This window comes from Nothoprocta perdicaria, unplaced genomic scaffold (assembly GCF_003342845.1).
Source record: "Nothoprocta perdicaria isolate Ctin4 unplaced genomic scaffold, notPer1 scaffold_49, whole genome shotgun sequence".
Lineage (NCBI taxonomy): Eukaryota > Metazoa > Chordata > Aves > Tinamiformes > Tinamidae > Nothoprocta > Nothoprocta perdicaria.
Window position 1 is genome coordinate 1,505,848 of NW_020455743.1, and position 12,019 is coordinate 1,517,866.

The 12,019-nt window shown below is 45.6% G+C and overlaps 1 protein-coding gene across 1 annotated transcript in view; it reads right to left on the reverse strand.

Annotated features, from left to right (window-relative positions):
• Positions 1–747: 747 nt before the first annotated feature.
• The window catches only part of DMD (dystrophin), a 396,717-nt gene continuing 385,445 nt past the window's right edge, over positions 748–12,019 (reverse strand). Inside the window, exon 33 of the mRNA XM_026047293.1 lies at positions 748–2,987. Coding sequence (XP_025903078.1) covers positions 2,890–2,987 — 98 coding nt within the window. The 3' untranslated portion in view covers positions 748–2,889. The remainder of the gene's footprint in view (positions 2,988–12,019) is intronic.

Genomic DNA, 12,019 nt, shown 5'->3' on the forward strand with positions numbered 1-12,019 from the left:
CTGGGGAGCGGTAACCCCAGGCACCYGCACGGGCTGGGGTGACCTGCCGGAGGGCAGCTCTGCAGACAGGCGCTGGGAGCCCTGGTGGGCAAGCTGAGCAGGGAACAGCAGCAGGCCCCTGGCAAACACCTCCTTCGTGGCAACACGGTACCCCAGGGCACAAAAGAGAGGGGTTCGACAGTATTACACTTCATGGCAGTGAGGCAGTGCAGTGCTAGATGGATCAGGAATGACTAAATTTGAGTCTTGCTCCCGAGACRGGGCAGAAATCCTGGGACTGACAAGCTCTGGGAAGCAGGGGGTGCCCCATCAYGGTGCCTCACCAGGACAGAATGAACAGCAGCAGCCCCACTGCCGGGGGGCACTTGGGGACACTTGTGTGACGCAGGCCAGGGCGGTGGTGCCTGTAGGTAAAAGCTGAGGGGCACAGGAGGATTCGGCGAGCGCGGCAGCGAGGAGGGCAGGGGGGCAGGCGGACTCCTGCCATCGCTCGCACCGCAAATGCTACAGCTGCTCCACAGGGCAAAACCAGCCCCGGCAGGAACCAGATTCTGTTCCGTGGGACAACGCGGCAGCGGGAATGCTGGAACAGCGGGATAATGAGGAAGCAGGAATGCTGGAACAGCGGGATAACATGGCAGCAGGACCCAAGCCCCACASCCCCAGTCGCAGAAAGGAGACGCGYGGGAGGAGCGCTGAGCGCCGCCCTGTCTATAACATAACTGCGTGCTTTATTGATATACACAGTAAAGCAGTATATAATACAATAGTAAGGCATATATTTGGTGAAATTTGATATGTTGTGAAAAATGCAGTAGAACAGAAGTTTATAAAAATAATTAGTAAATGTTACAGTGTTGGTGTTAAAACACAATATATTATGATATCCAAGTAATAAACCAGTACTAACAATGAAATAACATGCCATATGGTATTTATGTATTCAGTTACACTGATTATGTTTTACAGTTTAATACTTGGTTGTTATAAGGAATATGAAATAAGTCCCAAATTATGCTTAAAAAAGCAGCGATAAAGCTTTCAACTTTTTAAATATTTTTGACAGACTCACTCCAAAACTAAGATCTAGAAAGAAAAACAAACGAAATCCTGATGAAAACAACCGTGCAACCCATTTTCCTCCAATTTTCTGAAGAGAAAGTTCAACACATAAGAGAAAAAAAAAAAAAAAAAAAAGAGAAACCCATCCCTTTCTCAGATCTCAATTTAAACCTTCTGATAAAAAGAAAAAAAGACCATGAGAAATGCACAGGGTTCCTACTGTCATAAGGTGTTAAAAAAGCTCCTTACTGTGAAAGCAGATGCTTGGGGGGATTGTACTGACTTTCTGTGAATTATTATCCTTATTATTTAAATGATGAGACCTGTTCACACAATGGACGAGTGGTGAAGATGTTACATTATCTGTATGTAATTGTCAGGAACACCACAAAACCAAAGTGAGGTAGAAATAGCATGACTAGCCATGTTCAATGTTAACTAGCATTCAAAATAAAATCTTTCCCAGGTTTAATTACACTTCATACAAGAAGAGGTAACAGATTTTTACTCTTGCAATATAAAGTTAGATGGTGTGTCTCTATGTGTTCTAGGATAAAATGAAAAGCTGGTAAAGGAAATGAAGTGGTAAAGCTTTTGCTGACAGCACCTCTTACCTAAGCCTACCTCTTACGAGCTGCARTTGAACTGGCTAATAACCTGTTTTTCTATCCGCTTCTCCCTCCCTTGCTTCCCTGTTAACTGTGCGGCATCTCGGGCAGAGAGAGGCGGCRACGGACACGGTGCCAGTGCGCCTGTCACGACGCTGAACGTCTGCAACGGGCAGCGCTCGTGTCGCGATATTGAACATCTGCCCTGGGCAGCACTTGCTGCGTGCCGGCAGGGGCAGCCGGGAATCTCCCATGGGAACATCCCGCGGCTCCAGCAGGCCGGGACAGGCAGCGTGGAAACCTGCAGCGCCCACGAGGGCAGGGCAGGGCYGCGCTCCGTGCCCGTGAGTGGGCACCGGGCTGCAAGGGCTCTATCCGTAAGGCAACTTCTACTGCTCTTTACTAATAACATTCAGGAACTTTGTCAGCTGACTGTGCACAGAATAGTCACTAAATTCTTCCCTTTCCCTTCCTTTCCTTTTTTTTTTTTTTTTTTGATTATTATTACTATTTTTTGCAGGCTGTCATGTAATGTGCTCTTTTGCTTAATTATTGCAGACTAGCTCTGTGATCGATGTAATTCTCAATTTTATTGGAAAGAGGTGAAATAACTACCTTCCTTGGAAGTCCAGGAGAATTGTTTTTTTTAAGCCAGCCCTAGCCAGACAAAAACGACAAGAAATGATGCAAGTCGGCCCTTTCGGTGTTGCCAAAAGGAAATACTTGGTATTTTTTTTGATTAGCAAGGAAAAGAACACAGAACATGAATCTCTCTCTGCTGCAGTTACAGAGCTGAAATGATGCTAAACAAATGCACTGCCTCAGCATTTTTTTTGTGTTTTTTTTTTAACGGGGTTTCTATAAACAATTATTTTTTTATAAAGCACACTTTAGTTTACAATCTTTCTTTATAACTGTTATAAATTTTTTTAAACAACCCGAAATGCGTTCCATATAAAGAAATGGCAAGTTATTAGCTATCAAGATTTTACATGTAGTTTTCTTATAATTTTTGTACAATTGCATAGACGTGTAAAACCTGCCATTGTTAACAAAACAGTAACAGACTTAGGAAACTACTGAAATCTACAGTATAGTACCACTRCCCTTCACAAAAATATAGATTTGTTTTCTTGTAAACTCTTACAGTCTAATCCTCTTTGTAGTATGAATGTTATAAAAACCATGCGGGACGCCTGAAGTTGTAAAACACATCTTGCTATTCTAACACCTTGTCGTCAGTCATCACCGTAACTAAGGTTTCCATTGCTCTTCCCAAGTCGTCCGCCATGTGGAAAAGGCTCCCTACATTGTTGCCTGGAAAACAAAGCCAAAGAAGAAGACATGAAATGAGAAGGACGAGGCAGCCGGCTGTTAGGAACATCCTACGGGAAAAGCCAGGTACATACACATAACTTTCCATGTGTCCCCCTGTCCCTACTTGGGGAGAGCACTGTTTCCAGAAGTCTCCCGCACGAGTATGATACGTCACCGCTAGCAAAAGTTGCCAGTTTTGGAGAAAACGAATCACAATCCGAGCTTGAATGGCTARTGAAAACTACAGTGAAATGCAGCCATAATTGTAAGCAATTATTTTAAGAAAGAATAGTTTATAGTCTTTCTTTGTAACTTTTGCAATTTTTTTAAAGAACTACAAATGTGTTCCATATAAATAAATGGCAAATTATTTAGCTATCAAGATCAGAAAATATATAAGGTTTTTTGAATAGTTTTGGCATAGATCTGTAAAACCTGCTATTTTAACAACGCTGTAACAGGAAACTAAAGAAATGTTCAAAAAAGTAGTAATGATGAAGCTGCGTTATTATTAATGTTCACCAAAAATAACTCTTAAATCCACTGACATCGCAGAAAGGTGCAACAAGTGTTTGGTGCTACAAATGTTTGAGCATTCTCTCAAGGCAAAAAGAAAAAAGAAACAGAGCAGCAGCTAAGCAACTAAATCATTAAAAAGCGAAGAACTGAGAGCATATAAATCTGCGGTGGYATCTAAAATGGCTACCAAACTAAATGGTCACATAATTGAGTACATTCTCTGTTTTTAATAGAACTTATTGCTTTTTATTTTTAGCTAAAATTTATTTTATTGTATTGCTCATTGCAGAGGAGCAAAACAAAGGTCCGAAATTGTCAGGTAACTTCCCTTCCGTGGTTTAYTTGTGCACTTATTTGTGCCTTTCTCCTCCCCAGTAACGCCCGGGAAGTCCGGAGACAAGATGACTGTAACACGTGGCCTCCTGATGAGTGTTTTTGTCTCCAGAGTGGGATTCTGGAGGCAGAAGGGGCGCGTTCCCCTCAYGCTGACGCCGGTGGCAGCGCTCCGGGCGGAGTGGGAGCGCTGCTGCAGGCGGCTCCGGGTGCCCCCGCGGGCCCTCAGCATCCCGGCCTCCCGCAGGTGCCCTGGGCGGTCGGCGCCTCCGGCACCCATGTCGGGTGTCTCAGATGAYGCAGGCCCTTGGTTTCAACCACTGAATCCCAGATGGATTCAGCCCTCTGGAAATGTATTACTGAAGAGGTAAAKGTAGCCACACCTAGAAAAACCACAAAACATGGGCGTCCCAGCCAGGGTCTGGGCATTCAGGATTTCTTTCAAGAACAAGGAGCAAACGATCAGACAGAAGTTTTAAACCGAGCAGAAGGCAATTATAGTCCACCCAGCACATAATTACATTACGGGACTCGTCGCCACAGGCTGATGTTGCAGCCAAACATACAAATGAGCTAAAAGGAAAAAAGGAATTAGAAAGCAGCCACAGAAGAAACGTCTCAAGAGAGTCGTTCAGATGAAAGACGTGCACGTGACCTCCAAGTCGGGACGTCCTGGAGCTGCCGGGGTCCCGAAGCGTGACCTGGAGCGTGCCACACGYGCAGCACTAACTCCACAAGACTCTCAGCTGCTGCGGCCAGAGGGTGGTGGCTGCTCTGTGGGAGTTACTGCGATGACAGAGGGTTTGTTTGGAGTACTGGAGGTGTAGGGAGGTCTGTCCCCAACTGCGCTTCACAGGGGCACTTTGCAGCKGCTGCATCCTGAGTCGTTGCCATGGTCCGAGGGGAAGGAGCACCCAAAGGAAGGTGAGATGTGACCAGGGCATCCAGCTCTCATGCACTACTTACCTGAGAAGGGCATGTGCCCCACTGCTAACACTGCCCTATCTACAGGGTCCTTCTTCCTGACACGCGGCCTTTCTGAACGGGACTGAACCTTTTCTGTGGGGTAAACCAAACTCCTAAAAATAAGGTGAAAGCAAAGACCATCCTCTTCCAAACATCAAGTATCATGGGAGCCATGCACTGCTGACATGGCCACAGTACTGGGAAGCCTGGAGCAATGTTAGTTAATATTCACCACCATGAGTGGTATAGAAAAAAAAATGACCTCAGAAAATATCCATAGCCATTTATCTCAGGGAAATTATTACTACRTTTTACATTCAAATGCTGATTTTTGGAGGGATTTTTTTTTTTTGAGTATAGTATATTCCTAAAATCTTCAAAAATGTTTCATAGCTTAATATTAACTACCTGGCAATCTGGCCATTTTCTCACACACTGTGCTATATGTAGCACAGTTTGCCACATATCAGTACAAAAAAATATTTGATTCTAGCATGCTGACTTATTGGTACTAACACTGATATATAGACAAAGAAACCATCAAACTGTAATTTCATATATAAATCATTAATGGACAGCCATCCTATTCATCTTAAACAAGAACTTATCATCAGATATAGTAACTGAACATGAAGAATTCCTGCCAAGTTTTGGTTAAAATATAGCTTAATTTAAAGTAAGCATAGGCTACCACATTTATTTTAGATGCAAGGCATAATACCTCTTGGGTACATTATGCAGACTGTAATTGAATGCTGGGATAACCTTTCACATGCAATTCTAGTAATGTCTCTTAATCCGAGTCTGCTATAGCGCAGTCCCTCTGGCTGAGATGAGTCCAGCAAACTGCACCAGGAAAAGCAAAAGTTGACAAAGATGTAGGAAAAAAAAGCTACAGATTTTTGATGGGAAAGAGGTAAACAGGAACCCAAGTGCCATGGATTTGGAATATGGATGTGAAACTCCGACATGCTGAGGTGTATCCACAGCACACGGCATCAAGGCTGCATTGGAATAACCCCAGCTTCACCTGCAGTATCTGCAGCCTCCTCGTGAACATCCCGAGGCCGYCAGCTCCTTCCAGGCAGCCTCCAGSRGAGCCGCTGCTGCCTCCGCGTCGCGGCGGGGGCTGCGGAGGCGGCGGCGAGCRGGAGCACCGGCCCTGCCAGCCGGGATGCCGCCGCATCCCCGCACCGCCGAGCAGCCGCGCGGCACCCAGGCCTCCCAGAGACCCCAACGCTCCTCGCTTCCAGCTCAGGAAGAAGGATCGCCAAGCCATACATGTGCACTAACCTAGACCACACAACCCTCTCTTCAGGAAGATGTAGTACTCTCAATACTATTTTTTTTTCTATCAGCCACAGGGCTGTAAAGGTTGTTACAAATACATGCTAATTTTCCAAAACAGTCTAGAAAAAGAACAGCTGTAAACCCAACTCACAAAATTATATATATTAGAAGTCTTTCAGAACTACTAAATTGCCCAGTTAACTTAAGCATGGGCCAAGAAAACCACATGAATCCGGAGATCCCTACGCATGAAAACCACAGAACCGTGGTTTTCCTTCTTTTGTTTCCTGTCTTCTCCAAGTGCTGCTGAGGCTTTTGCAATAGCGTTGCGCGGGACGGGCCCGCGGAGGGGCTGCAGAGCGCCCCGCTGCGGCTGCCCTGCAGGAAGGCTGCGCAGCAACGTGCCCCTCCGTGGGGCACAACCCGCTGCCCGTTCGCCTCGTGCCGGCCCCGGCGCTGGGAGCCCGGGCCCTGGGAGCCCTCCGTCCCCGCCGCAGGGCAGCGGGAGGCGCCGCCGGCCCCGCAGCCGCTCGGGCCTCGCTCTGCGCCTGTCGCTCGCTCTGATTTTCCTACGGCCGCGAGGTGAAGCTGGGCGGCCCTCTACTCATTTTATGCCATCCTCCAGGTTGGAGGTTTGCTCTTTTTGCCACCTCCCACTGCTCTCGCTTCCTGAGGAAAGGGCTTCCTGAGGAAAGGACCGGAGTGACCCGAGCACTCTTGAGGTCCTCGTAGCGCCCGGCCTGCTCCCAGCTGATCYCAGCAGCCGAGCTGGGAATTTCCTAGGATCCCTTTCCTGACACCTGCCCAGGCGCTTCCCCTGCATGTCCTTCATCTCCAAGCTCCTTTTCAATAATGGCCACGGTCCCTTCCTGCGACCAACCCTYCTTTTTAATCATGTGAGGGGAAAATACCAGCAGTCGAGCGAGTGGGTCAGGATTTTGCCTCTCCTGCACATGGCAGCAAAAATGAGGACAACTCAGACTATAAATGCCTGGGAACAACATGCACAGGGAATTCCTGCCACTGGGTGTGTAGTGATTGCAGCCCTTTCCTTACCCAAACTGTAGCTAGGTGGGAGCTCCAACACCCTGCCTGCCTCTGTGCAGCTGGGCCTTTCCTGTTGGGTACCTGCGATGTAGCCTCCGTGAGACTCAAACAGAAGGCACTGCCATTTTTTAATTAAGTAGCGTGAGAGGAAAATACTGTACTGTCCCCAAAGCACTTCTAAAATATGGACTAGCTTTCCACTTAATACTATTAATATTTTTAATATAACTCAGCCGAAGATTAATTCTTTTTTTTTTAACATTAAAGCTGAAGTTTTCTCCATGCTTGAGGCACTGAAGGGTTGAGAGCTGATACTGCTTAAGAAAAAAAAACAGTACACTTTGAAATGCAGCAATAAAGCTCAAAATGGATATCAGCAGTTTTAACTAGGTCTTTTAAAATGGAAGAAATTAATACAGGTGTATTTGCTTTGAAAGCAGGGAATATCTATTTCTGCATTCACTATCTGCATCATTTCTGGTCACATGCAGAAGGACATGTTTCATATCTGCTGAATGTGCTTTAGAAACTGTGCTGGAATTAAGGCCCCTGGGTGAGGACACAGTAATTGAATATCAATCTCACACTACAACTTGTCACAGAAATAAATGTGGAGAATTTGGACTCTAAAGAGTGGACAGCAAGTAAATTCAGCAAGCATAATAACACCAAGCAGTCTCTTCTTCAGCAGCCCRGATTTCTATTCCTTCCCACACAAAGGAAAAATCTTTCCTCTTGGTGGCTCACATTGTGATACCCTTACTCATATCGAGCAGTACCATGAAATCCATGGGATTACTCATGAAGACAATACCTAATGTGAGCAATGGGATCAAAGCCTGGTCTGGTGCGTTTAAAACTGACTTTGCACAAATTGATTCACAAATAAAACAAGAGCTATTCCATAAATTAGCTCCTATACTTCAGAAGCGTGCAGAGGACTGTGTTTTATACTGAGTGCARAGGACTGTGTTTTATACTGAGCTCTGTGAGTTACAAAGCACCCCAGGGAACTGTGCTCTGGGGCACAAATGGAATTGGAGAGCACTGGGCAATTCACTGAAGACAACAACATTCTTAGTGCCAGAATCTGATTAAGAAATTTCTCACTTTTTTAATATTTTATTTTTTTATTTTTCAGATTGCGTCAAACATCTTTTTCTTAACTATATAAGCATGAATGAGGATCACAGAAATCAGCATCCTGCTCTGTTGAACTGGAGAGCAATTCTCAGACCTTTGGGGCTATTAATGTGCTAGACTGAACATRAAACTAATTCCACAGAATGACTCAACTGGACCTGACTCTTGAGGACAGACTTATCCACATTGAGGATCCACAGCTACTCCAACATCTGTGGAGTATCACCGCATTTCAGGGCACTAACCTAGAATAAATCCCAGCTGACACAGCAGAGCATGTCAGTGACTGCAGGTTGGCACCGGTGCAGCTAAAACTCCCTGTGTCGTGTTTTCCATGTGCCCCTCTGTCCTCTCCAGCAGCTGAACATTTGCGAGCCGGGCTACCCTTCAATTCCTGCTTCATCCACACTAAGCATCGTCTGTGCGGGAATGGCCCTTTCACAGCTACCTGCAATTGCTCTCAGGCAGCCTCTGAATATTTTATCTTTAATTCTATTTTTTTTCTGGCATCAAATCATCTTTCAAACACTATATTGGGTTGGAAGGGAAGAGCAGCTTCACAGATGAAAAAGAAAGGCTGGAAATACTTTAAAAGGTGCTATGACAGCACAGTACAGCACAAAACACTTCCCTCATTAACAAGCAGCAAAGTACATATTCCAGAGTCTATTTTAGCATCAAACCAAGGATGTCTAAAGCACACAGGGGATACCATACCCATTCACCCTGCTAAATACAACACCGTGGAGTTGGTGAATGTTAGTAGCATTCTTCATTGGGCAATAGTGCAGCAGTAAATTGAAACATCTGAATCTCTTATACCTCTCAACTCTCACTGTTCTAAAGCAAAAGGAAAAAAATACTGACTATAGTTGCTGGAGATCATAGTTGGTAAAAATGTATGTTATCAATCTATGCTTAAAAATGGCATGTATATAAACAGAAGAGTGAAGGCTATTGGCCTCTCTGTTGTGTTTACATACAGCAACATGAGCATAACATAAAAGAAGGCAGTGAAAGCAACACATTTGTTGACCCCATGTGGCCTACAAAGGCATAGTTTCAATCTACTATTTTACCCTCCCTTTTCCTGAGCTTCCATCTTTGGAAGGATCCAAGAAAAGGCACATCCCTGAGCTAACGCTGTCTCCCAGGAAAGTTGAGAGGTACAGTATTGTTAGAGCTCACATGTGAAATGCACCCAGCAAAACCATCCACAACTGAATACAAAATGAAACAACCGGCACAGCTCCACAAAACCAAGCAAACCCGCGTCGCCGCCGCATGCACGCTGGGCACACAAAGCAAGATGGGACAAACAGAAGCTGTGGCAGGGAGCCTGCATCTCACTGACCTCTCTTACTGGCTTCCCAGGGGCATTTCTTCCTTTAGGAACAGAGAGAGGAAGTGGTAAAAATATCAGCAAATAAACAAAAACACCACAGACGAATATATATTTTACACTGTAAGAGACACTCAAATTTCCATGCTGGAATTTAATATAAAATAAACATATTTCTTCTTTAAACAAAAACTGAAAGTGCACTGAAATCCTCTGATGACTCTACACTGATTTATTGAGAAAGAGTTCTGTAACCTCTTGTTTGATTTTAGTCTAACAAATACATTTCTTAAAACTTACAGCCCTTTCAGTTGAGGACAAGGCGGCAAATAAAAACCCAATTTCATTTTCTAACCATGCAGATTTTGTCCATTTTGAGTACTTCCACGATGTTACGAGTAAAATCTTGTTTCTTTAACTTCAAAATTAATCCAAATGAACCCTTTACAGTTTCTTATGCTGTACATGCATATATAAACATACACACACACACACACACACACACACACACACACACACACACACAAAACCACATTTTACATTAAAGCTATTAAACTGGAACATTAACACAGTGAAATCTTGTTCTCACATTCAAGATAAATAAACCACTGAAGATCTTCCCAGGAAGCTAATCTGCAAGCACTAGAAAGCTTGGGTAGGATGGACAAAGAGGGAAAGAAAAGCAAATAAAGGGGAAAAAAGGGCTAGTTTCTCATCACGTCTAAGATGTACTGAGGAAACCAAGGAATCAGTTAATAGCTTCAAGCTGAAACAATATTCCTTAAAAGCCTTCACAGAAGCTAGACTTTCTGATAGGTTTTTCTCAAATATCGATTGCAGTCTACTTTTTTTTTTTTTTTTAAAAAAAAGCAGTTGTCAATCATTGCTTTCCCATCACAAAAGGAGATGTCTGTTGCCCTCTTCAGAAGCAGCACTTCTCTCTGTCACGGATACATTAGCACGAGCACTACCAAACTCTTAGTCCTAGTCCAGAAAGGCACTCCTGAAAATGCTGTTCGTGAAAGAGGATGATTTTGGCCCCAGAGTTGTTGTAAACACAGTAACTGCAAACAACGTATGAGGAAATGAGAGAGAGCAAAACAGAAATGAAGGGGTAAGTGCAGGTCAGCATAAGATCAACCTGCTGCTGCCAGGAGTTTCGTGGGCATCGCGGCCTGCTGGGGAGGGCAGGGGGGAAAGGCGAGGAGCCGCTTTGCAGATCTTTTACAGGAGCAAAGGGAGGGTGAGCGACGGAGGCAGCCGAGGAGCAGCACTGAGAACAGAGCTGCAAGGGCGGCAGAAGGGAGGCGAGCGCAGAGGGAGCGAGCGGTGCCACTGGCTCTAACCTGGGATCCATTGGGATCACAGGTTGGAGCCGCTGCTCCAGGACAGAACAACCTGTCGGAAAAGACGGGGTAACCTGTGAAGGTCACAATTTATCAAACGCAGAAGGTTTTTCTCCCTTCCCTGTCACATCCCTCTTCCTAACAGCTTATTTTCTACTAGAAGTGACAATAGTAACAGTGGGGCTGTTATTAATCCTAATCCTTTTGGGCTGTGGGTTTTCGTTCCGGTTCTAGGAGGAATTTTGACTGTGGCCATAGTGCCCACAGTGGTGGTGCAGGAGTACAAGCATGAGTACTGCCTTCACTTTCAAGGACTTCACCACAGCCTTACTTGGCCCATTTCCTCACAGGCTACGCTGTCTCCGTGTGGACTTTCAGGCTGCTCCGGCTTCACCGCTTTTATTGACTAAGGGTCTGTTCCTACCCACGCAGGGACTCACTACTTGGGGACCAAGGTTGCTAAAACCTATCAAAGACCTGGAGGTAGCCCACGCTGCCTGCCTGCAGGCCTGCCTCGCTTGGGCTTTATAAAAGAGAACCTGCACAGCCTGCAAGGCCCTTTGGTGCCCATCTCGGGAACTACGCACACTCAAAWGGTGCCTCTCCGGGAAGATGAGAGCTTCTCATTGCTAAAAAGCATCCAAGGGAAAATCCTTGAGGATTAAAATCCATTGCAGTCTTTGGCCTTCTGAGGAAGAGCTCCAGGGCCTCAGTTCATAGGCAGAGACAACCTACGACCTCTGGCAGCTGCAGCACGGTGCACCTGGGGCACRGTGCAGCCGCAGCACGGTGCAGCCGCAGCACGGTGCAGCCACAGCATGGGGCAGCCGCAGCACGGTGCAGCTGCAACACGGTGCAGCTGGCTGCGTGAGTCCTGCAGCATGAAAGAAATCCGGCACAACAGAGTCTAGCTGCAGTCTAGAGGGGAGAAGGAATCACCTACATTCAAAATCCTTCTGCGGGTCTTCAGAGGTGCCTACCTGTCTGCAAGGCATCTGAAGGTTCAGCTAGACAGTGTCCAACATCAATATCTACCTGAGACAGAC